Genomic DNA, 27,174 nt, shown 5'->3' with positions numbered 1-27,174 from the left:
ACATTATAACAGCATCTACCTTCCAAGGTAATTGTGAGGATACAATAAGAAGATATCTATCAAAGTTCTGTAAATTTTATGAGTGATTGATAGTAATAATAGTCTTTTTATTTAGAATGTTTATTTCATGCCTATCACATGACTTCAATTTAGCATCTATTTATTAAACAAGTAAAATACTATGATAGGCACTGGAGACACTTTTCCACTCCCCTGCCTCCACCCACCAAAATCGTCATTTCCTATACAACACATCAGGACTTGCACAAAGAGTGGGTGGAGGCCATTCTTTCTCCAAGCTTATCTATTAATAGAGTATGGTCCAATTACTATTTAGCCTCATGTGCTTGGGACCTCAGTGCATCAACTCAAGCCTCAGCCCATTACATCTCCCGCTTTCTTTTGTTTTAGAACACAGGTGATCATGCCATCCCTGACTCCTCATGGAAGTCAGAGCCCCCAAGGGGAGGTGATCACACCCTCCCTGATTTCTCAGGAAAGGAGGTGAAAGCACCGAAAAGGAAGTGATCACGACCCCCCTGACTTCTCAGGAAGGGAGGTGAAAGCACTAAAAAGGAGATAATCACGCCCTCCCTGACATCTCAGGAAGGGAGATGAAAAGCACCAAAGGGAAGTGGGGGGTGCTAGCAGGTTTCTGGGCTCAAGGGTCTTATTATGCACAAACCCATCAGCATGGGAACACATAGCACATAGCAACAACGCAGAGACTATTAGTGATGACTCTCCCCACAGTCAGTGCAGGCTTGATGTGTTATAACAAACATGAATTATGCACCCAAGTAACGGTATAACAAACAATATAAATCAACAGTATGATGTAAAAGATTGCCAGAAGTCCTAGAAGGAGAGTATGTAAACAGCAGTCACACATACACCTCTTCAGCAGCCAAGAGATAGTCCAAAACCAGTCTATTGTCCATTGCTTCACATATCAGGGAATCCAATGATCCCCCCAAGTTTTTGAAGTCCAGCAAAAGTCTTTTTATGTCTTAGGGAATCCAATGATTCCAGCAGATTTTGAAGTCCTGTAACAGTCTTATCATTTCTCAGAAAATCCAATGATTCCTGAGGGCTTTAATGTCCTACAACAATCTTATGTCTCAGAGAATCCAATAATTTCTGAGGGTTTTGAAGTCCAATGATTTTCTATGTCCATGAGTCAAACGCCATAACTGCCACACTCTTTCAATGGTGAGCACAATCAGCAACAGAACCACCCGATGTTTCTTGGGTCTTCTCCTTCGTTTCAAGGGTCTGCTCTGTCTCTCTGCGATGGACAAGGCGAATACGGCTCGTTGGCACCCATCTGATTCCTTCTCCACCTGTAGAGATACAAGCAAACCCTCTCCCCCAAGCAGTTAGCCTATCTGGTCCCTTCCATTCACCACTTTCTGGGTCTCTCCACATCACCTGGCGATTATCTAAAGATAGTAGAGCTGCTCGCACTGGACATTGCCCTTCCGATGGGTTATAAAACCTGTCTGCCGGAGCCAGTGCATCTTTGTCAAAAATCAAGAAGTTAATAGTATTAAGGGTTAGATTTAGAAGTTCTCTAGGATTACTTGTGGCTCCCCCTTTCTTTTGTTTTTGGAGCAGCGTCTTAATATCTCTGTTTCTCCTCTCTACTATTGCCTGTCCTTGAGGATTAAAGGGTATGCCAGTGGTGTGTAAAATCTTATACTGTGCACAAAAGTATGCAAAATGTTTGGAGGTGTATGCAGGACCATTGTCTGTTTTTATTGCTTGTGGCACACCCATAATGGCAAATGCTTGCATGAGGAATTCAGTGACCACTCGGGCTGTCTCTTTTGCTGCTGGTATGGCAAAAGTGAATCCTGAAAAGGTGTCTACCACAACATGGATAAAAGACAGATGACCGAAATATTTATAATGGGTCACATCCATTTGCCAGATTTCATTGGGTCTCAAACCACGAGGGTTCTTCCCTGGAGGCAGTGTAGGAGCATGGAAAGGAAGGCAAGCTGTACAGCTTTTTACTATGCTCCTAGCTTCCTCTTTTGTAATCCCAAATTGTAAACGCAAAGCTCGAGCAGCCTGATGGTACTTAGAATGGGATTCCTGGGCCTCCTGAAATAAAGGTGTACTGGCTAACATAGTTAAAAGGCTATCTGCCTTTGAATTCCCATCAAAAATAGGGCCTGGGAGTCCACTATGTGAGTGGACATGCAAGATATAAATCTTACCTGGATGTTTTCTCACTTGCTCCTGAAGTTCCTTAAAGAGCTGATATATATTAGAAGCTGCAAATTTTATTTGGGCTGTGGCAATTCTTTGTACCACACCTACTGAATAGGCTGAATCAGATATTATATTTATGTCTCCTGGGTAATAAGTGAGAGCTAACATGATTGCATACAATTCGTTCTGCTGAGTGGACTGAAAAGGAGTTCTGACTACTCTCTTTATGGTTAAATCATGAGAGTATACAGCACAAATATTGTGTTTGGATGCATCTGTAAAGATAGTTGGTCCTTTAAGAGGAACTTTAGAAACTTTTTCTTCAAGAATCCATCGCCAATTATGTAAAAGTCTGGTTATCTTTAATGGAGACCCATGTATAAAATTAGGAGCCATGGCTAATAAAATTTGCCACTCTGGGATGGTCTCACAACACACATTAATTTGTGTATTGGTGTAAAAGGTGTATATCTTATCAGGTCTTGCCCCAGATAATTGTACTGCTCGCTTAATGGCCTTTAACAAAATTCTAGCCACAAACACTGGGTAAGGAGTAAGGCTTTGTTCTGATTGTGCCGGGAGGTTCACCCACTCTATCACACTGTCTCCTTGATGAAGGACTGCTGTGGGTGCCTCTTGTGTGGCAAAAACTGTTATTTCCAAGGGTTTTTGAGTGACTCTCTCAACCACATTGGATAAAGCCAGTTCAACTTCTCTCAAAGCCTCTTGAGCTTCTTTTGTAAGCTGGCGTGGTGAATTTAAAGCACTGTCTCCCCTTAAAATATCATATAATGGTTGTAACTGATAGGAAGGGGAGGAGATGGCTCAGTGGGTAGAGCACCAGCCTTGAAGTCAAGAGGACCTGAGTTCAAATCCAGCCTCAGACACTTAACAAACAGAAAAAGTTGTCGAAAGCAGCAAAAGCAAAAAGAAGAAGAGAAACAAATCAGCTAACAGAGAGAGATGTGAGCTGAGCCAACCGTGGCAATGGCAATCCCAAAAGTCTCTCCTCCCCTTCCTTTTCCACTCCCCTGCCTCCACCCACCAAAATCGTCATTTCCTATACAACACATCAGGACTTGCACAAAGAGTGGGTGGAGGCCATTCTTTCTCCAAGCTTATCTATTAATAGAGTATGGTCCAATTACTATTTAGCCTCATGTGCTTGGGACCTCAGTGCATCAACTCAAGCCTCAGCCCATTACAAGACACAAAGACTTAAATATAGGTTATATTTTACGAAAGGGACCTAATATATACACATAATGTAGTTTGAGTAGGAGAATGAGAGAGTTCAAAGAATTAGAGATACAGGAAAGAGTTGATAAAGATGGTAGCATCTCTGCTTTAAAGGAAGCTTAAGTATTCTGAGAATAGAGGTGAGGAGAGAAAGAGAGAATGCCAGGCATGGAAAAGCATAAAGGACTGCTCATAATAGACATTACCAAATGTAAGATGATCTTCTTGTTCCAGGAGATGTCACTTTAGTCATCTTTCTGTCTATCTGACATTTCAGATACATCCATCCACTCAATCTGGGTACCTTTTGTCACCATTAGCATGTTTCTGCAAGGTGACTGACTGGGCACGATCCATGGAACTGACTGAAACGCACTGCCTCTTGGGGCCAGTGACTTTGGTCTGTAGTCTTTGTAATCAAACTAGATAAACTAACCATACATTGGGTTTATAAATGCATTGAACACTCAAGTTAGAAATTAGACTTCCACATCTGTTTAAAAGTAATATTGCACAGCAGTAGAATTTGGGGGGAAAAACTACAAAAGAATAAGTATTCACAAGAAAATAGAATGTTGTTTTTAAAAAAAGGATTAGGCTAAAATTACAAAGTCCACATTATGGTGCTCACTCATTGGACCTTACACAAGTCATTTCACTTCCTTGGGCCTCGGTTTCTTCATCTGAAAACTGAGAGTAGAACTTAGTGGTTTGTTCCAGCTCTAAGCTGGTACTGCTCTAGGAGATTTTGTGATTCTAAGAATTCCACCCTAAGAATTCCAGAATAAGACTATTCATCTATGTCTAAAAGGGAGAGGGGAGAAGAGGGAACATGACCATAATGAACTGAAATCAGAAACCTTTTAATAGTCTCAGTGTAAACCAACACTTTTTGTTCATTCATGGAATTTTCACTTCATGCTATTTGAAGTCTATAGGACCTTTGTGATTCATGTTCCATTGTCTTTTTTTTTTTTTTAAAGTAGACTTAACATATTCACTTGAAACTGTTGGTTCTTATTTCATCCTATATCCTACAATAATTATGCCACATCCGTTTAAATCATATGATCATTTCTGACGTCCTCTAAAGTCCTCTTCCATTGTGGGATGATGATGTGACTGTTTCTTTAGGAGTACATCAGAGGAGTGTAAATCTTGGCAGGTCCTACCAAGCTACAAAGGCTTTAAGAATATACCTGGCTATGGATTATGTTTCTCTTGTCAAAAATCATCCTAAGTATGGACAGACTTATTGTTAGCATGCATTAGGTAGTTTTTTGGGTTTTTTTTTTAACATACCTACTCATGAATTTGACATATTAAGGTAGGGAGATACTATTGACAGAGCAATGGAAGGAGTACCAATACCAGTAAAATCATATATCATTGAAGTAAACATTGCCTCTGACTTTTTTCTGTAGTTAGTGTATCAAAGATAAGTTATGCCCCAATATTGCAAGAACCAGCTGTGTAAAACAGTATTTTACATAGATGACGTCTGAAGAATGGGAAATAACAGAGATTAGAGGAAAATTTCAACACAGCCATTGATCATCCCTCAAACATGATTCTTGTTTGTATGGCTCTTAATATGGTAGCATGGGTACATCAGTGATGAAATGATGATGACACATGATATTTGTCTGGTCTTACTAATTTGTTGTAGTTGCTATTTTTCAGTAGTAGTTGCTGTATTTCTAGTTCTAGTTTCTGTAATATTTTCTATATTTCTAGTTTGCATTTTCTTGTTGAAATACTTGACTTCATAACTTCCTTTCTAATGGTTTCCAGAGTGATGACATAAAAAGAAATCTCATTCTGTGGGTTCTGCTTGGTATAGCTGGTTCTTTTCTTCTTAGCTAGTCCATAATGTGTTAGACAGGAGATTGCTTAAATTAATAAAGAACTGGCCATCTCATCTATATTTGTTAGCATCTTTGAAATGTACAGATATGACGCAAATGCTTTTTCTTTTTGCATCTGCCATTTCATCTGAAAGATAAGTGAGGACATAATTTGTTTTTCCGTGTTATTTTTACTTTTTTATAATCTGCAATACTTTAAGTAAATAAAGATAATTTGAATTAGTTGCCATTTTCCTCTTACTATCTTCCTTTTAATATTTCTAGCCAGTATACATTTTTAACCACAGTATGACTTTCAGCTCTTTGTCAAAATTTTCAGTAAATTAAAGTGACCAAAAATATTGACATAAATATATTTTTTGCCGTTTACACAGAGAAAATGCCTAGATTCATTCAGAGGGCAGAGAAGACAACTGGGAGCTCAAGCTCTCAGAACCAAATAGAAACATTCATTTCCACTTTCAAGTTAAGCTCCTGATGGCTTACCTGGGGGACTGACAGAGCTTGGATAGAAAGCTAGGGAAGACAAGTGGACTGGAGGCTGAAGCACAAGCCCTTGGACTCAGATTCATTCATCCCATCCCACACCACCTTGGTGGCAGGGCTGTCCTCCTTAGCTTCTCCACTGAAACCAAGATTCCGGAAGGCCTCTAAGAAAGCTAGCCGGGCCCCAGGCTTATATGCTCTATACTGAGTATAAACCAATTATCATATCACTAGGAAACCATTATTTGTTGTAAGATTAAATCAATCATACTGAACTAGAGAACTATTAATCACCATGATAAACTAGATAACCATGTCCCATCAATTCCACTGAATTAGCACCTTTGTAAGAATCCTTGTTTCAAGTTCAGAGTTCTGGCCCATAAGAAATGCCTACCCAGATTTTGATGTTTAAAGATCAATTTAAGGGAAAGAAGGCTAGCAAAATTATTTCTGTTTTCATTTTTACCACTGGTTCTGAATAATTGAAATGATTTCTGATAGATGAACCAAGTAAATATTTGCCTGGATTTTTTATATATAAGGAGTAATTTTGGTTGTACAGAAAAATTCAACTTAGGTTTTTCAAATGAGTCTTCAAAGCTTCTTGAATAAAGGGCTTACATAACCATAGCCATGTATTAAGATTATCCAGGCAGGAGTGTGATGAATTATCTTAAAACAAAACAAAATCTTAAAATCCCCAACTTGGTCTATCCAGTCACACTAGTGCTTAACTACATTGTAATATCTCTACTCTATTTTGTGGCTAAATTCCTTGAGAAGGTCCCTTGCAGTCACTCTCCACTTCCTCTTCTCACCCTCTTCTAAATTCTTGCTCATTTGGCTTCCAACCTTATCACTTACCTGCAACTACTCTTTCTGAACTTACCAGTGGTCTTTTAGTTGTCAAATCTAGTGACTTTTTCTTAGTCCTCATTCCTTTTGACTTCTCTGCAATGTTTAACAATCAACCAACCTCTTCTCTTGGCTACTCTCAGCCTCTTTTGGTTCTCCTACCTTTCAGACAGACTGCTTCTTCTCAGTCTTCTTTGTTGGATCTGCATCCAGGTCACACTTGCTAAATGGGGGTGGCCCCTCAACTCTCTGTTCCAGATCCTTTTTCTTTCTCTATTTCACTCACTGATCTCATCCAGTCCTATGGGTTTAGTTATCATCTGTATAGCAGCTGATTCTCAGAACAATTTATTCAGCCCTAATCTCTTCTGACTTCCAGGGTCACATCTCCAACTGCCTGTTGGGCTTCATGAATTAGCTGTCCCCCACACAACTTAAACTCAACCTTTCTAAAACTTAGCTCATTCATCTTTCCCTGCCCCTCCCCCAAGGTCCACTTTCCTAATCTCCCAATTTTTGTTGAGGGCTCAACTCCTCATTCACTCATCACATATCCAGTTTGTTACCAAATTTCCATCTTTGTGGTATCTTTTGCATATATCCTTTTCTTTCTTAGAATGCTGCCACAAATCTGGTGTAGGCTCTTGTCACTTTACATCTAGACTATTATAATAGTTTTTTTTTTTTTGCTTGATCTTCTTTCCTCTTCTCTCCTCAGCCTAGTCCATCTTCCACTCAGCTGTCAAATTGATTTTCCTGAGACATAAGTATGCCCATGTCACTCCCCTCTTAAATGAACTCTCATGGCTTCCCATTACCTCCAGAATCAAATATAAAGTCCTCTATTTGGCCCCTCCTTTCTTTCCACTCTGATTATACTTTACTCCCCTGCATATATACTATGATCTATTATTATTGGCTTCTTTACTCTTCCTTATATAAGACACTCCATCTCCTAATGTTTCTTTAGTTGTTTCTCATGCCTAAAATGTTGTCCCTCCTCCTCTTCTCTGCTACCTGGATTCTTTTAAGGCCCAGTTAAAATCCCATCTTCCAATGTTTGTGGTATCCCTGTTTGTAGTGGCCAGAAACTGCAAACAGAATGGTTGCCCATCAGTTGGAGAATGGCTGAATAAATTGTGGTATATGAATATTATGAAATATTACTGTTCTGTAAGAAATGACCAGCAGGATGATTTCAAAAAGGCCTGGAGAGACAGATTTGCATGAACTGATGCTGAGTGAAATGAGCAGGACCAGGAGATCATTATATACTTCAACAACAATATTATATGATGATCAATTCTGATGGACCTGGCCATCTTCAACAATGAGATGAACCAAATCAGTTCCAATAGAGCAGTAATGAACTGAACCAGCTACACCCAGTGAAAGAACTCTGGGAGAAGAGTATGAATCACTACATAGAATCCCCATTCCCTCTATTTTTGTCCGCCTGCATTTTTGATTTCCTTCACAGGCTAATAGTACACTATTTCAAAATCAGATTCTTTTTGTACATCAAAATAACTGTATGGACATGTATACATATATTGCATTTAACTTATACTTTAAGATATTTAACATGTAATGATCAATCTGCCATCTGGGGTAGGGGATAGGGGGAAGGAAGGGAAAAGTTGGAACAAAGGGTTTTGCAATTTTCAATGCTGAAAAATTACCCATGCATATATCTTGTAACTAAAAAGCTATAATAAAAAAAAATAATAAAATAAAATTCCACCTTCCTGGTCCCCCAATGCACCCAGTATATAACTTGTTCTTATACAGATCTTTACATTTTGTCTACCATTAGAATGTGAGTTCCTTACAGAAAGTTTTGCAAGGGTCAATGTTGAGAAATTACCCATGCATATGTTTTGTAAATAAAAAGCTTTAATAAAAATAAAATAAAATTCATTGAGACCAAAAAAAGAAAAGAAAAGAAAGAAAGAAAAAACGGTCAGGCTGATTTCAGAAAAGCCTGGAAAGACTTACATGAGCTGTTACTAAGAGAGCAGAACCAAGAAAACCCTGTACAACAAGAAAATTATGTGATGTGTGTGCAAAAATGTTTGTAGCAGCCCTTTTTGTAGTAGATGCCTATCTCTTGGAGAGTGATTGAATAAGTTATGGTACATGAATGTTATGGAATATTACTGTTCTGTAAGAAACAATCAGCAGAATGATTTCAGAGAAGCCTGGAGATATCCAACTAAACTGATGCTGAATGCTCACTTCAGTGAGCAGAACCAAGAGAACATTGCACATAACAACAGCAAGATTATATAGTGATACATTGTGATGGAAATGGCTCTTCAACAGTGAAGTGATTCAGGCCAGTTCCAATAGTCTTGTAATGGAGAGAGCCATCTGTGGGTTGGCTGTGAGAACTGAGTGTGAATCACAACAGTATTTTCACTTTTTTTGTTGTTGTTTGTTTGCAGTTTGTTTTCTTTCTAATTTTTTTCCTTTTTGATCTGATTTTTCTTGTGCAACATGCCAGTTGTGGAAATATGTATAGAAGAACTGCACATATTTAACATATTGGATTAATTGCCTTTAGGGGAGGAAGTTGAAAAGGTAAAAGGGAGAAAAAAATTTGGAACACAAGGGTACTGCAAAGTGAATGTTGAAAATTATCTATGCACATATTTTGAAAATTGAAAGCTTTAATTAAAAAAAATTAAGTTAAAGAAAGGAGGGGGGGGGGAAATGTGAGTTCCTTGTAAGATAGAGGCTCTTTTTGTCTTTGTGTCTATCACACAGTACCTTAAAGATATCAGATATTTAATAATTGTTTGTTGACTCGAATTGGAGAAGTATATATTGGAAACACTGGTTTCCTAGCTAGAATTAAGCATTTGTGAATATGTGTTCTGAATTGAGAGTATCTTCTACGCTCTAGAGTATCAAATGTTTGACATTTAACAGTGTTTAAGCTCTGTGTTGCACTAGGTGCTGCAGTTATGATAGATTCTAAGGATTAAATTTTCTTTTAGGAAAGATTTTGATGGGAGTAGAAAAGTCCTTTAGTGAAGGGTCTTGCTTTCCTACTATATGAGTGTTGATTGAAGGAATTAGTGGAAGAAAAGCCCTGAGAACATGGAGGATGTGGGGGGCGAAGGTAGATGAGAGAAATCATCAGAGCTGTCTTCATTTATTGGAAGGATTATCATGTAGAAAAGGAACCAGACTTGTTTTGCATTCCTAGGAAGCAGAACTGGGAGCTTCAGGTGGAAATTGCAAAGAGATGACTGTAAGGAAAGATTATCCCAAATGAGAACTATTGAAAGTGAAGTGTGCAATCTAGTACTTAATGGACCTTCAAACAGGCTGCATGGCTCCTTGTCACTTTTCTTATGGAGAGGATTCTTGTTCAGGTATAGGTTCAATGGGATCATTTCTTATATTGCATTCAAATTGAAGATTTTGATTTCTTAAGACAGTAATCTCAATTAGGAGGTTACAGCAATCTTTTCTAGGACAGCAGAAGCTGTGGTGGTCACAGTGAGATTAGAGAAGAACCAGATGTGAAAGAAATTTGCAAGCTGCTTTCTCCCTTATATCACACATCCAAAGATGATTCTTGGGTTAAGATCCAAGTGATTGCGAAGATGGTTACATAAGTCATAGAAATAGAAATTTTAGGAGAAGATATGGTTAGGGAGAAAAATGACTTCAGATTTTAGACATACTTAGTTTGAGATTTCCAGGTATAAAGAGAACCAATTGGAAATAATCTGTTTTAAATATGCAAGGAGCCAACTCTCTTATGGTGCCATATTTGACTACTAGCAAATGTACTTTATTATTTTTTCTGTGTTAAAATATACTTCATATATTATTAACAAGTAGGCACTTACAAAATTCCTATTGTAAGTTATTCCTAATAATAATAAAGTCCTGACACTGAAAAAAATAGCAGCCTACAAATATGCCAGAATGTATATCTCCAAATAAATATTGTATTTTTCAAAGTATTCATCTGAGAAAACTTTTCATATCTTCCAGCAATGTTACCATTATTTCAAACATTATACTAAGCTGTAACTTTGAATTGTCTTCAAATTGTCACAGTCTTTTTTTTTAAAGTTATATTCATCCATTTGTTTTTATTTCATAAAACCATAGTCGCTTCACAATATATCACCACAATGATTCTTTTTTGCTGAAATCAAAACAAAAAAAAATTAGATGTATGTAATCAATCAGCAAAGTCTCCCATCTTTCTACAGAGGATCCTACATTCTTTTGAATGTCATCAGTAGTATCAAATCTTTGACCCTTGAAAAATAGATTTAATCAAAACCTCATTCATTCAAATGAATAAAGTAGAAAATCAAATGGAGTAGAATATTGAGTCAAGTAAATGAACTCTGATACCCAAATACTATAGAACAATTTATATGACATAGAAACTAGTTCTCAAAGAAGTCTAAAGAGTAGTTGAAAACAAATTTTGAGCAATGGCATCATCTTTGGAATTAATGTATGACTTCCCAAAATTGCAAAGTCTTTAGGTTTTTGGTTGGGTTTCTTATGACTTTAAATAAATCCCCTTGCCTTATAGTCAAACATTATTGTTCTTAGAACATTTTTATATTGTATTCCTGGTAAACCTTTTTGTTATTATGGCAGAAAGAGTACTTGTTCTGGAACCATAGGTTTTGCATCCAAATTTGGCCTCTTACCCTGTGTGATCTGGCCCCTTGTCACCTTGGGCAGGCCACTCAATTTCCACAGACATCCATTTCCTCATCTCTTAGTGTTGGTCTAAATAAGAGCCCTTTCAGTTCTACATCTGTGATCTTGTAGGGAAAAAAAAACCAAAACCCTTAACCATAGTTTTACATTTGAGGAAACTGATGCTGTACTATACAGTACTGTAGTACCAACTGTAGCCCTTGTTCTGTCATTTTAAAATTTCCACATTGGACATGTTTTGAGTCCAGCCACGATTAAGCTTCTTTTTTTTTTTTTTTTTTTTTTTTCTTGATACAGTTTTAACACACATATAATCACACTCTTGGGAATAAAGTGAAAGTGACGAATTGTGCTCTCAGGTGGCTAAGTGCAAATATGGACCACTTAATTGCAGATGTAAAATTTATGCCCATCACAAAGAAAACAGGACTAAAAACCAATTTGACCCTGGATATTTAATGTGTGATGAGGGCAAGGAGAAGTATTCCCACAATATTGAATACAAAAAAGTGCAATCTTTGCCATACTGTTGTTTGTATCAAAAAATATTTATTTTTCTACATTTTCATTTATTTATTTCTACAGGGGGATCTTTGGATGTGTATAGGAAAATTCCAGAGCATGTCCTGGGAAGAATTGCAGTAGCAGTGAGTATTTGCTTTTATCTTGTGAAATTTGGGCAATAAACTCTTTTTGGGCAGCCTCCTGTCTTCTCTACATTCTAGCCCCTAACCTTCTTTCTCTATAACTCTTAATAGGAGAAGAGGCCAACATGCTGCTTGGGATTTTGTTTATCCCTCCTGTGTTCTTGTCTGTCCTTACAAATGTCAGTCACTTAATATCTTTCCAGCCTCTAGATAGCCCTGAGGAACTTCAATTGATGCATATGCCAGGATCTTACTATACCTTACTATACTATATATACCTATATACTATACTATAACTATAACCTGAATTTACTAAAATTCATTGGATTTTCCAAATTTGCTAAAAAGGAAAATGGTTCCAGGTTTTTTACTTGATTTATTTTAGAAATGGAAAATATCTTTCTTTGCAATTAGACAATTTGTAGCTATCAGTTACAAAATGAGCCAGTTTGTGCACTACTTCATTTTGAAGGAATGAGGAATCTTTTATTCTGAAAGAAATAAATGTAGATTCAAATTTTCTACTTTATTGGTATTGATTGATTATTAACAAGCATATCCTTACACTTTCCTTGAGTTTCGGGCCGATTTGTAAGATTATAGATTATAGATGAGGTTTAATCTTCATTAATAGCAAGGGAATTGCTAAACTGATGAAATCACATGCTCTTGACATATTGGTTATTATTATTATCTACTTACACTACTCTGAGCCTCAGTTTTCTCAGAAGAGATTTTTGAGGTTTTGGTTTTCTTTAGCACAATGCCTGGCACATAATAAGCTCTTAATAAACATTATTGACCTGACTTGATTAAATTAGGGCTTCTTAAACTTTTTCTATTTGTGATCCCTTTTTGCCTGAGAAATTTTTATGTGATTTTAAGTATATAGGTATATAAAATAGATATAAAATCAAACATTTACTGATAATAAATCATAATTGCATGGCCCCCACATATGAAACTCTATATGAAGTTGCAAACTAGAGCTTAAGAAACTAAGCATTAAATGACTTCCAAAGCTCCATTCTAAATCTGTTGTACTGTGATCTGTATGTGTGTTTATTTTAATTTGTAGTAATTCTTCACACCATTTCTAGAAATTTGGTCTTGGTGGTCATAAACAATCTTCCTATTTTGTTTTCATAAAACTGTTTTAATTCCTAAATATTTACTAAGGAAATTTAAATGGATAAGCAAATATCATATGAATTCTGGATTTCAGATCAGAATAAATTTAGATAAGTGTGTCTCACATGGGGTGGGGTAATGTTAAACAATTGCTAGATAGAAGGTGCTCTGATAACTTAAGCAGTTTAAAGCATAACAAAGTGATTATACCATGTACCATTTAATTAAATGGCTGATTTTCACGTTCATTATACATCAAACTGACAACTTAAGTCCTTTAATCCAACATGGACAGTTATTTCCTCTTAGTTCATTGTAATTCACAGCTTTACTTTTTTCTCTCTAATTATTGGTGTGAACTGCCCAGGGTGAGGGGAACTTTCTTGCTTTAACAGCTAATGCTGTTAAGGAGCTCATAATCAACATATTTTGGTGCAGTATTTTTGCTATGGACCTGGAATTCTTAAAATCAAGATTCTTATGTAAAAATAAAAATGTTTCATTTTTTCTTCCAAGTATGAATGATATGGTGTTGCTTTTAGTGGTCCACAGCTCTAAAATTTAGTAGCACATTTAATTAAGGGAAGCAAAGATCCCACATTTTAAAAAATTTAAAAAGTATTCATTTTCCTCTTAAATTTCATACAGATAGGATTCTCCCTTTCTCTATTTTCCTGCAACCCCTAAGTTTCATTTTGTGTGGTGGAGACACACAAGGGCTAGTCACATGTCTATTCTGATGATCTTTGCTGTCCAGAGGAGGGATAGAGGAAGCAGGAAAAATTGGGTACATCCTGCAGCATACATCCACTAATTACAAACTTGTCAGTTTTTTTTAAATCACACCACTCTTCACTTTTGTCCTGATCTTTTTATAGCTTTACGTTCTTTTAAAACGTGTGTATTTCCCCTCGCCTTTGTGACTAATCTAGTTTTATAGAATAATTATAATAGCTCACACTTTCAGGTTTGCAAATTATCTCATTTGATCCTCATACCAGCCCTGTGAGGTAAATTCTATTATTTTCTCCATTTGGTGGATAAGGAGACTGAGGAATAGAGAATCTATGTGACTTGCTTCAACTAAAGCTAGTAAAAGTCCAAAGTGGAATTGGAGCCCAAATCTTCCTGACTTCCCAAATTTAGAATTAGAAGGCCTGAATTCAGTTCCTAGCCCTGACACTTATTTTTATGTGACTTTTGGTAAGTCTTTGTATTTGGTAAGGAAAGGAGTTTGTTTGAATTTCCTCTTCTGTAAAATTAGTCTTGTGGTTAAATATGCCCAGTTCCTTCTAACTCTATAAACTGGTGTGTGAGTCTTCATTTGCCACTTTTTCTAATGTATTCTAGATCCTAACTTTATAAAATGACTTTTCCCTGTCCCCTTTCCCCCACCTCAAAGATCTCAATTTTTTGGAACTATAAGTAGGTTAGCAGCACCTTGGCAGTTTCCACAAGTTACAGTTACTGGCAAAAAGCTGTGGTCAGCACAAAGGAGGAAGAAAACAGAAAGAACATGTAAAACACAGAAGACAGGAAAGGAGTGGCATTCAAAACAGAATTAGCCAAAGATAATTCCATATTTATTAAGTACACACTTTTATAAGCAAATAGCCAGGTTCTGGAGATACAAAACCACAAGTTTTGTATCTTTCATTCAAGAATTCTACGGCTTATTTCTCTCTTTCACTCACTTTCATAAGTTGTAGCCTATAGTTGAATCTCACTACCTCACAAAAAATTTCTAATGACATTGGTCTGATTACTCTCTGCACTAATGCAAATCACAGAGATTTGGTTCTTCCCAGAAATGAGTTTAAGGAATTACTGTGGCTTAGATAGATTGATAGATAAAATTTGAGTTGACTTTTTGGTAATGAACATAGAAAAATTAGTTTGTAGGACCGATCAGAATTTCCAAATAGTCTTTAAGAACCAAGATCCACCCCCATGTCACAATGAAGCATTAGGAAAGAACTTTATTGGAATTAGTTTGATAAGGAGGCGATTCAATAAATGTTCTCCTAGCCTGATTCCAGTTTCTGCTATAGGTAATTACTTTGCTTAGAGAGGCAGTTTACAAATCAAATACTTAATGATAATAAATCATAATTTCTTGGCCCCCACATATGAGACTCTATATGGAGTGGCAAACTAGAGTTAAGGAAGCTGAGCATTAGATGACTTCCAAAGCTCCATTCATATCTAAATCTGTTGTTCTGTGATCTTTATGTGTGTTGGGACAGCATGAGTATTATCCTAAAACAGGAATTAATAGCTGTTCTAACCTCAAGACCAAATAGTACCCAGGGTGTCATTCAGGGAAGAGGAAATGGAAAAGTAGAAGTAGCATCAGGAAAGAAGGAGGGAGGAGGAAAAAGGGAGAAAAAAGAGAGAAAATGAAGAGATGAAAATGGAAAGTAATAGATCTTTCAATATCTGCTCCTTTTTACATTTAAAAACCTGTAGTCAGAGGTTTATTCTTGGTTTCAGTCACTGAAATGAAAGGCAGGGATCCAAACAGAAGGAAGCAATAGTGACTCTCTCAGTTGTTTCAGCAATAATTTACTCAGATCTTAGAGATATGGGATGAATGATGGGAGGTTCTATAACTGAACAAAGGAATCCCTAAGTTAACACATGAACTAGTTAGCTTCAGCCCTTCCTCCTGTGAAATGTTTGCTTTCTTGAAACCTGTAAGAAATGATGCCAATCCTGCTTTGGATGAACACTGTATTATTGTCACTTTGATTTCTGAAGCCGTGATATTGTGCACTGTATTTTGAGTGCTAATGTTAATTGAAGTTGTCCCTGAAAGGATGTGCACTTGAACTGTCAGAAGGTGAGTGATTGACAATAGGCATAAGTACTTTTGAGTGTCAAGGCTTTGTCAAGGCATTTTAAGACTTAGTCAACTGAATACCAACAATGCCCTCTAGGTTTTCTATAAACAAGAGTTCTGACTTCTTTGTTGAATGAGTGTTGGAGTTCAAATGTTGGGTTCTTGTTCTTCTTTAAAATATTATAAAAGTTCTCTCTGGGTGCCTTCCCTGGAATCAGGATTTTGTCAGTCCCTGTTCGGGCACCAAAATGTGGTGATCTTCTTCCCAAATGCAGCCAGGTGATAAAAGTTCAGATCTTTTATTATCTCCAATATAGCCCGTTTAGCTTAGAGACCTATCTCTCTGCTTGGTTCCAAGCGCTCCCTCCGAATGTCGCCAAATCCAAAGGTTTTGTCCTTCAGCCTCTGCCTCTGCTTTCTTCAGCCTCCAGCCAGCTCCACTCTTCATGTCATTCTGGTGAAATCTCTCAAAGTGCTCTGTGTCTGCACCAGAATGCTCCTCTCCAGTCCAGCTGAACTCTCTTCTGCGACCAGCCAGCCAAGTGGAAAATATTCTTCCTTGCCTTGCCTCGGAGAGAGGGCTTCTGGCGTAATTCTGCTGAAATCTGACCGAGAGCCTCTGTCTGTTTCTTTTATCCAAGAGGGAGGAATTGTGGGATACGAGAGAGAGGGATTATGGGTTTTCTCCCATAGTGCTCTCTGGCCCAAAGAGCTTTAAGGGAGGTGTGAATTCCCAAAGTTACAAAGTTTACTTTGTGAAGCTGGCATACTTGTGAACTCCAATGAGTAAAGGTGCAAACACAAGCATTGTACTAATTAGTTCTACTTAGTACCTTGTTTCAGGTTCTACCCAAAACATCTTCTTGTAAGATTAGATCAACTCTAGTTAGCAGTTTGTAAAGATTCCAACAAATGAGAATTCTCCTGTGCTTTTAAGAGGAAGTTTGAGTATATTTCAGTAAAACTTAAAAATAACATGGTCATAGTTTAAAATTTTAGGAAACACTACAACTTTTTTTTCTCTTTTCATAATTTTGATAAATTATATATTCAGGCAAGTAGTTTTCTGCCTATTCATTAATTTTCCAAGATTTTCACTAGTGTATTGCTTTTTAATAAAAAAAAATATTATTTATTCAAGCCTAGAAATTAAACCTAATATCATTACCAGTGCCCATAGACACTGGTTCTTATTCCAAAAAGATGGGTCTTTTATGACTTGGGAAAAAATTCTTAATTATTAGCTAATATTAACCTTTTATACATAAATATATATATATATATATATATATATATATATATATATATATATATATATATATAATATATATATATATATATATATATATATCTGAACTTCTGAACAGCTAGATGATATGATAGATAAAAGTGCTGGGCCAGGCACATACTAACTAGCTATATAAACCTGGGCAAGTCACTTTGCCTCTTTGCCTCACTTTCCTTAAGTGTAAAATGGGGATAGTAAGAATACCTACTTCGCTGGGTTGTTGGGAGGTAATATTTATAAAGTGTTTAGCACATTGCCTGCCACATAGTAAGAGCTTAAATGAATGCTTATTCCATTCTTCCTTTCCCTTCCCTTCAGTGACTAATAAATGCAGTCTTCTTTATATAGTGTGGTTTCTTACTTTACTTTCTGGGAAGTAAGTTCCACATCAGACAAAAAATTTTAAAGCAAAAATTCATTTTATGTGAAATTTTCCCTGGTAGATTATCTTTAGAAGCAATTATCTCTTCTTTACACTACAATACAAACACCTAATGAAATTGATTACACTATGTTAGCATACCTTTCAGGAGTGCAAAACTGTATGTGTACAATTGAAATGTTAACCTCTGTCTGGCATTAATTGATAGAGATTTTGTCCTGCCCTAGATCTTTAGCAACTTCTTTTAAAATTGGCTTTACTGACTTTATCTTTCATGTTTTCTCTGTTCTCTTGTTCTTAGGATTTCTGTTTTAGTTGAGATATTTACACAATGAATTCCCAAATCTAATTGCATTGTTTTCAAAACAAATCAGTTCCGTGACCACTTCTCACTTAGGAGGATTGGTTTTTGGGTTTTGGTTTTTTTTGTGTATCCTACTACTTGGCTTGAAGTTTTTATTTTGATATGGTGTATGTTCTTTATGTCTAACAAAATTCATATGCTAATTTTAAGCAAATGTTGATGATTAATTAACTTGTGAATAGAGAGATTTGTAAGTCTTGCTCTTAAGCTGTTCACATGTGGAACTCTTTGAACTGCTGCAATAATTACCAGAGTGTGCCCTCGTGCACATTGATGGTTTGTGAAAAATGCAGTTTCATGCACTTTGATAGCTTATTAATAAAGATTCAAAAGTTGGCTAATAACTGGCCAAAATTAAGAAGTATACATCATGAGTTTCGGAATATGTGTGTTTTAGATCTGGTAGTTTTTTCAGGTGTAATATTTAATGACTATCTGCAAAACTCCACAGTTACTTATTGTTCCATGTGTACAAATCCACTCCATTTTGTGGGCAACTATGTGAATTTTATGTTAAAATAACTGCTGATTTGTGCTGCCAATTTGCAAACTTTTCTGGTAATTTCATAATGCAAGTGAAATATTAAATCATTTTTTAAAAAATATTGGCTAATACCAACTCTTGACTTTCTCATTAGAAGGCATTATACATTAGCAAAAAGGTATTATACATTGATGGACAATTTCATGATCTTAGTTGACTCACAGTCGCTGATGTAGATTTCTGAGAGTGGAAAATCAAATCATTCTGATTTCAGTGTTTACATTGTCTTATTACATGGTATCAACCTTTTTGATCTTTACTGCTCCCCTGCACAAACTGGACAATAGCACTCCTTCAAATACAGCTTTGCTCTTTTCTTTCCTGTTTCTGAATTGGTTTGTCTCTTATCAAGATCCCTCCTCCTTTTCTCCCTGTTGAAAACCTATCTGTCATTCAAAGACTTAAATAATCTCACTAGCCTAACTGTTCCTCTCTGAAGTTCTGTAGATTTCTTGTTTATACTATACATTTTAAATTTACATTTGTTTACTATTTCATATTATTAAGGTCTTATATACCTATATCTTATCTTCATAGTTAGATTAAATGAAGGCGGGGAAAATCAGATCATGCCTTTTATTCCTTTGTATATCCTACCACACCTATCATTGGGTCTTACACAAAACTAGTAAATATTAAATATTATATTGATTGCTTTGAAATCTGATTTAATTATTTTAAAAATTTTAAATTCATAATTTAAAATATTTTTACCTTTTGTCTTTTCTATATTTAGGTTGTTAAAGGCCTAACCTACCTGTGGAGTTTAAAGATATTACATAGAGGTATGTGTTGACTTAAATTTTCTCTTATTTGTAAAATTAACATTTGGCTAGTATTTAAGAAATAATGGCACATCTTTAATGACATTCAAAATTTTGGGGAGGTTTGGGACATAAAATGTTGTCATGGCATATGTTTTCAAAAAAATTTATTGGCCTATTCCTGTCACTGAAAATATATGGATTCTTGTGGTTCCATATTTGCAATATATATGCTTAAGCAAAGCTATGTAAAGATTTTCTTAGAATTTAAATATGACATTGCCCTATCATATTACTTAACTCTAATTATTTAAATTTTTTTACCTTCAATGAATTTGCCTTGATTTATTCACTTAGTGGTTCCAGATGTTATAATAGTATGATTTAAGATTATACTTATTCCTTCTACATTGTAACTTTTCAGCATAAAAAATTAAATGGGGATTTCTGGGTAGTTTTGCAAAAACTACTAACAACATGTGAAGGCCAAGAGATGACATAGAAAAAGTTTAGAACCACAGAAGTGCATAAAATGTGTACAGTACTGTATAATGTCAACATATTTTATTTTTTAATACCTTAATAATTCAGACTTTTCTGGTACAAAAAGTGGGTCATAAAGTTTTATGTGGATTTTCCATATTGCAAGAGGTACCACACTCCTAAATCCCCATGATGTGAAAGGGATAATTGTAGTTTCTTAATACTTTCAACTTAAAACTTTAAATAAGAAATCAATGAAATAGTCAGAAGTCTGTCTGGTCTATTTACAAAACAGATGAGACGATAATCTGATAATTGTTGAATGTTACATAAGGAACCTCTCCTTGCTTATTTTAATGTTCCCAAAATGTCTGGATTCATTTGGAGCAAATTATTAAGTAAGAAACAGACTATTACAAAGCAACTTCAGGGCCTAATGTTAGTAACAGTACTGTTTAATTTTACACATCTGCTCAGTCTAGACTTATGCACAGTTGGGAAATGCAACAGCACACACATTAGATGTGATTAAAAGAAACATTTTTTTAAAAAAGGTATAAACAATGAGAGAAAAAACCAACTTATGTTTTCAATTGTTGTATCACATCTGTTACTAAGGTTTTATTTGTTTTTTTTTCTTTTTTTAATTCTAGTGATTCCAGATTTCTTCCCAAATCTATGCTTTACAGACTAAAATGTCCACTCATTCTTTATTCTATAAAAATTGTACAAGTTAAATGAAACTTCAAACTAAATATCTACTTAAAACCATTATTGCTGCCATGAGGCCAGTTAAATGAATGGTAAGCTGAATAGAATAGTGACTGGGCTTGAGTTCAAATTTAGCCTCAGATATTAGCTATCTGTGACCCTGAACAAGTTACTTAACTTTTCTGCCTCAGTTTCCTCATCTGTGAAATGTGAATAATGATAGCACCTTACTCTCAGAGTTGTGAAGATCAAATAAGTAAATAATTGTAAAGTATTTTACACAAGCCTGGCACAGATTAAGTTCTGTCTAAATGTTAGCTTTTATTATTATTATCCTTTTTTTTTTTTTTTGAGTGTGCAGCTGATATAAAAATATACATTAGAGAACTTTGGCTAGAGTGATTTTTTTATATAGCTTTTTATTTACAAATAGATGCATAGGTAATTTTTCAGCATTGACAGTTGCAAATCCTTTTGTTCCAATTTTTTCCCTCAAAAAATGCATCAAAAATTCAGGCAGATAAAAATAGAGGGATCTATGTAATGATTCATAGTCATCTCCCAGAGTTCTTTCGCTGGGTGTAGCTGGTTCAGTTCATTACTGTTCTATTGGAACTGATTTAGTTCATCTCATTGTTGAAGAGGGCAATTCAATCATCATACAGTACTGTTGTTGAAATATATAATGATCTTCTGGTCCTGCTCATTTCACTTAGCTCGTGTAAGTCTCTCCAGGCCTTTCTGAAATCCTCCTGCTGGTCATTTCTTACAGAACAATAATATTCCATAACATTGATATACCACAATTTATTCAGCCATTCTCCAATTGATGGGCATCCACTCAGTTTCCAGTTTCTGGCCACAACAAACAGGGCTGCCACAAACATTTTGGCACATACAGGTCCCTTTCCCTTTTTAAAAATCTCTTTGGGATATAAGCCCAGTAGTAACACTACTGGGTCAAAAGGTATGCACAGTTTGATAACTTTTTGAGCATAGTTCCAAATTGCTCTCCAGAATGGCTGGATGTGTTCACAATTCCACCAACAATGTATCAGTGTCCCAGTTTTTCCACATCCCCTCCAACATTAACTGGAGTGATTTAAATACAATATTTTCTCTGTGTATATATGTATACATGTGGGCGGACATATGTACATACCCAATAGATGGGAAAAAATATGAAAAGTTTATATTATCTTTATTTGTAGATGATATTATTTATATCCTATAAATTTCATAGGGTTAATCCAATACTCATAACCTTCTTCATTCCCCAAATAGATATTCTGGGCTTATTCTAATTAACCTAGTAATCAATTCTTATTGCCATATTGATTTTAGAAGTAAAAAATAGATTTAAGACAAAAAAGTGCAGAATTCCATAAAAATACTGTTTTCTTTAGAATCATTGTTAGGATTAATTTATACTTTATGCCAGCAGTATAATCTTGTGGGTGGTAGAAACTGTCTATCAGGCAAACTTTTACTGCTGTGCAATCAGGTCTCTGAGAATCTTTCTGAGAAATTTAGTGGTAATGAAGAAGTTTTATTTAACTTGCAATTATTGTTGGTTTGTCTTTTTAAAATTAGTAGCCACATAGATAATTTCAGTCTTTTGAAGGTTTCTGGATGATATTTTGTTAGCAGCAGCACTTAGATGTGCCATTCTTATTTATTTTAGGAAGATGATATAGATAGTGTGGATTGTTAATCCAGGTGGGTTATTTGATTCTTTTTTTGGTACTATTGATGTTAGGGAAATATCTATTTATTTTTCTTTTCAGTTGTAATAGGGTGCTGAAAAGGTAGCTGTTTTAAGTGGATTTACATGTTGCTATGTCATTTTCTAAGTTAGTTGACATGTTTTTCTAATTCAGTCACAGAGGGTCTCACTTTCTCTTTGAGTTTGATACCCGTAGACTAGAATAATAAACATCAGCTGAAAAGTGCTTCTTCCTGCTTGTAATTGTTGGCTGATGGTTGCTCTGGCTTTGGAGGGAGAATGCTGTAGTTTCTAGAGCTACTGATAACAATTACTATCTTTGTGCCCTCACAACTCAGCAGCCCAGCTTTCTTTAGTGTGGTAGCAGTGACATTTCTATGCATTTTGCTGTCTGTTAATCTGAGTACACACATAATCATAGATAGCCAGCTCTTATTTGAGGGACATATTGCAAGCATCTCTGAAAGGCATAACAAATAGTATGTTGGACTTAGGATCAGGAATCCAGGGTCCAAATGCTACCTTTGACATTTACTAATAGCATCCCAGACCAATCACTTAACTTCCTTACCTTCAGCCAACTGATAGAATCTGATAGTAGAAGAATCACATTTTATGATTTCTTTCCTTGGTATACTGACATTTTGTATCGTGGGCATGGGTGCTGCCACCTTTGTAGATAGATTCAGATATTTTTATCCTATTTGCTAGGGTAGACATAAATAAGTATGCAGGACTACTAATAATTGTTCTTTTACTGAACCTTCCTTTTCAGCCTTAGATGAGCTTCTACTGAGAAAAATCTTGGTCAATTCAAAGTCAAAAAGAGGAAGTACTTTAGCTTCACATGCTTCACTTTTTCTTCTCATTTCTCCCCCAGCTTCATTCAGTTTCCTAGTTTATACAAAGTGAAAAATAGGGAATAAAGAAGCATGTGAGACAGCAACAGTAAGATTATATGATAATTAATTCTGGTGGACATGGCTCTTTTTCAACAACGAATTGATTCAGGCCAGTTCCAGTGGTCTTGTGATGAAGAGAGCCATCTGTACCCAGAGAGAGACTGTGGGAACTGAATGTGGATCACAACATAGTATTTTCACTTTTGTTGTTACTGTCATTTGCTTGCATCTTGTTTTCTTTCTCATTTTTTTTTCCTTTTTAATTTGATTTTTCTTGTGCAGCATGGTAATTGTGGAAATATGTATAGAAGAATTGCACGTGTTTAACTTAGATTACTTGCTGTCTAGATGAAGAGGTAGAGGCAAGAAAGGGAGAAAAAATTTTGGAACACAACGTTTTTTGCAAGGGTGAATGTTGAAAATAATCTATGCATATGTTCTGAAAATAAAAAAGCTTTTAAAAAAAAGAATCATGGGAGGGAGGAATAATTAATATCTCATGGTCCAGCAATGTTCCCTCCTGGGATTTCAGTTTTAAATAATCACCAGTGTGTGTATACATATCTTTATCTGTCTAGATAGAGTAATGAATTAGAATGCAGTTGCACCATTATTTTCCAGTGTTGAAGAATGATCAACTGTAGAAATAAATGTGCTGTGATAATACAACCTATTAAATATGTTTATAGGTTTAACTTTAAGTTTCTTGGCCTATACATTTAAACTTCCACCTTCAAGATTTAAAAACCTATGGTTTTTATTGAGAAGTAGAAGTTCCCAGACATCCCAGAAGGTCCTGCTAATGAATTTTAGTCAGAAACTTACTCTATATTGAGAAGTTATTACCATGCCTGTTAATATTTGTAGTTTCTATTGTTCATATTTAATAAGTTGGAGTCTACAAAAAAAGATTAAAGATACCATTTTATTTACCAAAAAGCCCCATTTAATTTTCTCCTTGATTTAAAAAGGGAAAAAAAAAAAAGATGTAGCTTTTAAGATCAGTTCAATCAGGCAATTAAAGATCAGAGCTTTTAAGATCAGCTCAGGCAATTAAATAGGTAATGTAGTTGTTATATACACTTTTGCTGGGCAGGCTCATTGCAGCACTTTCTTAAAAATGCAGCGACTCATTTTTACTGTCTTTAAATGAATCATGATCAACATTCCAGCAGTACATGTACCAATACCAAATTATAAAGGATTCTTCAAGTGAGAGTGCTGTTTTTGAAATGGGGAATACTATGGGGGAGGTGCTATAAGAAGACAGTGGAAAAGAGGCCTCAATCAAATTAAAACTATCTTTATACCCCTTGTAGTTATCACATTGATGTTTTATATAACTTTGTCTTTAATATTTTAGAGATAAAACTATCAATAGCATCATATTTGTTTTTAATTTATTTATGGTATTCCTACTTGTACTTTGGAACATAGTTTCGTGGAACATAAGTTGGGAAATGTTCTAAGCTTTTTCAGCCAAAATCGTAATTTTAGTTCCTTAAGTCTCCTCTAATGTGAATTTTGCTATCCTGTTAAATGTTTCTCCTATAATCCAGGAATAAAAGAGGAATTTATTGTATGTTTTTTAGGGCATAGGAAACAAAGTTTAAGAAATGAGGGTATGTTTGGTTACATGATGAAAAAAAGACTATTTCCCATATTTAAATGATTTCCTTTTCCAAAAATAGGCTCAATATGACGCATCATTGTGGTAAGGAATTGACTCTGGGGTCTTAATATTTAGTCTATTACTGAAGAACCTAAGCCATGTCTTTATTAGTACTTTTGATATAAATCAAAATCCAATACGTGGTAAAGAGTATTAGCTCTGAAGCCAAAATTTTCTCTCTAACATGTATCACTCTGGGGCAAACTACTTCATTTCCCGAGGTCTTATTTTCCTCATTTGAAAAATGAAGCATTGACTAGATGATCCTTCCAACTCTAGAGCTATGTACTACTATTAAATGAAAACATATCTCACAGGTTCTTTTTGAAGAGGTAATTAGAGTAGGAGCAGTTTTACATGTGCTAAAAGTCAAATGAAACATCATAAAACATTAGGTTATCTTACTTTACAATGCTCAGAATGAATGCAAGCAGATTACACTAAAAATAATTGTAGATTTGTATCATATTTGTCACAGAAAATAAAGAAATAGGGAAGTTCTATATAGTATTTAACAAGACAAGACACTCAAAACTAAGTCAGCATATGTAACTTAATACTTAGTGACTTCATTGTAAAGGTGAGTAGGGGGAAAGATGATGAAATTTTGCTGAAGTACAACATTAAGAAATTCAAAAGAAACTTCTGTATCATGAATATTTTCATTAAGAAGAGAGTTGGGCACTAACTAGCCTCCTTTAAAAAAATGAAATTTACTTTAAAAAAAAGAAATTAATCGTTACCCCTATAGGAGCTATTTCATACTTCTCCTGTGGTCACATTAGTGACTCATTGCAGAGGTCCTCAAACTTTTTAAATAGAGGGCCAGTTCACTGTCCCTCAAACTGTTGGAGGGCCAGACTATAGTAAAAACAAAAACTTTGTTTTGTGGGCCTTTAAATAAAGAAACTTCATAGCCCTGGGTGAGGGGGATAAACGTCCTCAGCTGCCACATCTGGCCCGCTGGCTGTAGTTTGAGGACCCCTGCATTAGAGCATAGATCAGCATTGACTTCAAATAAGAAAGGGTAAAAATGACAAGAAGACACTGAAATAATAACTTCAAACTAACTTATTTAAGCAAGTAGTTATCTCCTGAAGTACAGAGAAACAGGAAAAGGTCAGTTGTCACAAAAGAGGAGTCTAATGAATATAAAGAATCATTTTAACAACATAACTAGAAAAAAATCAAGAAATTACTTTTAGTCAGTAGAAGCTCTCTTTGCCAAGCAAAGGCATGGTAACCATGGGCAACACTATATTAGAGTACAAGTTTACTTGCAAAACAGTATGGAGGAGAATGACATTATAGGCGATGTCTTTTTACAAAGTAGTAATAAACATTTCAGGCAAAAATTAGTCTACAAACAAGTTGGTATAAAAGCCAACTAAGCTAGATTATTCTGAGAGCATTTGTAGAGAAAACTGGGAGAATAGTAGGAAAAAATGAAATAGGTTGTTGTGCCAACATTTCTATGACCACCTATTTTCACTGGCAACAATCATGGAACTCCCATATTTGGATTCTATTGCCTTAGTGTATGATAAACTGTGAGAAGGTAGCAATGTCACCTAAGAAGTTAGGAAGAAATGGGTGCTCTCGGGAATTTTAAAGTCTTAAAAGCCAGTTTTCAGGTTATATGAGAAAAGTGAAGATGCCAAAGAATGGAAAAGATCACAAATGGCACTTCTTTTTTGCTACTTCCTCTTCTAGCTCCCTAAAGATCAAGAAGCCATCAACAAATACTGACCCACATGTTGACTTCCTCATCCCTAGATCATCTTTTTGAGAACAGTCTATGTATGCATCAGGGATATCTTTTACCAGAACATGCAAAGGAGCAAACAGGCTTTCACAGCTAGATTTCTACCTGGCCACAATTTTAATCACATGATTTATTGGCAAGAATAGAGACTTTAATAAGATTCCACTATGATTTGCTCATTTTGAAAAATAGACATTTGACATAAAATACTGCCTTAAAGATGCTCTAAAAATAAACTGTCACAAACCCCAGTGAAAGTTGGAGTACTAGTACTGGTGGACCCAGTTTGTTCTTCAGTCATGTCTGACTCTTCATAACCTTATGGACTCATAGCACACCAGGTCCTTCTATTTATTGTCCCTTGAAGACTGCCCAGGTTTGTGTTCACTATTTCCATGACACACTCTTTCTGATTTTAGAAGGAATATACTATATTAGACAGAATCTGACTTTAAGGACTTTCATCATAATCTTATACCAAATATATTGTATTGGGCAGGTCACAACCCTCTTCCCTTGTAAACTCTCCATCCTTATGATTACTCTCAGGCTACTCCCTCTGTTGTCATACCAGC

General features: G+C 35.5%; 1 protein-coding gene across 7 annotated transcripts in view; it reads left to right on the top strand.

Moving 5' to 3' along the window:
• Positions 1–27,174, top strand: part of MAP2K5 (mitogen-activated protein kinase kinase 5) — a 317,449-nt gene that overhangs the window by 146,232 nt on the left and 144,043 nt on the right. For all 7 annotated transcript variants that reach the window (XM_051980795.1, XM_051980794.1, XM_051980793.1 and 4 more), the window contains exons 12-13: positions 11,964–12,025; positions 19,313–19,361. In XM_051980795.1, coding sequence (XP_051836755.1) covers positions 11,964–12,025; positions 19,313–19,361 — 111 coding nt within the window. The remainder of the gene's footprint in view (positions 1–11,963; positions 12,026–19,312; positions 19,362–27,174) is intronic.

This window comes from Antechinus flavipes, chromosome 2, assembly GCF_016432865.1.
Source record: "Antechinus flavipes isolate AdamAnt ecotype Samford, QLD, Australia chromosome 2, AdamAnt_v2, whole genome shotgun sequence".
NCBI classification, from domain to species: Eukaryota; Metazoa; Chordata; class Mammalia; order Dasyuromorphia; family Dasyuridae; genus Antechinus; species Antechinus flavipes.
This window is presented reverse-complemented; position numbering and strand designations above follow the sequence as displayed.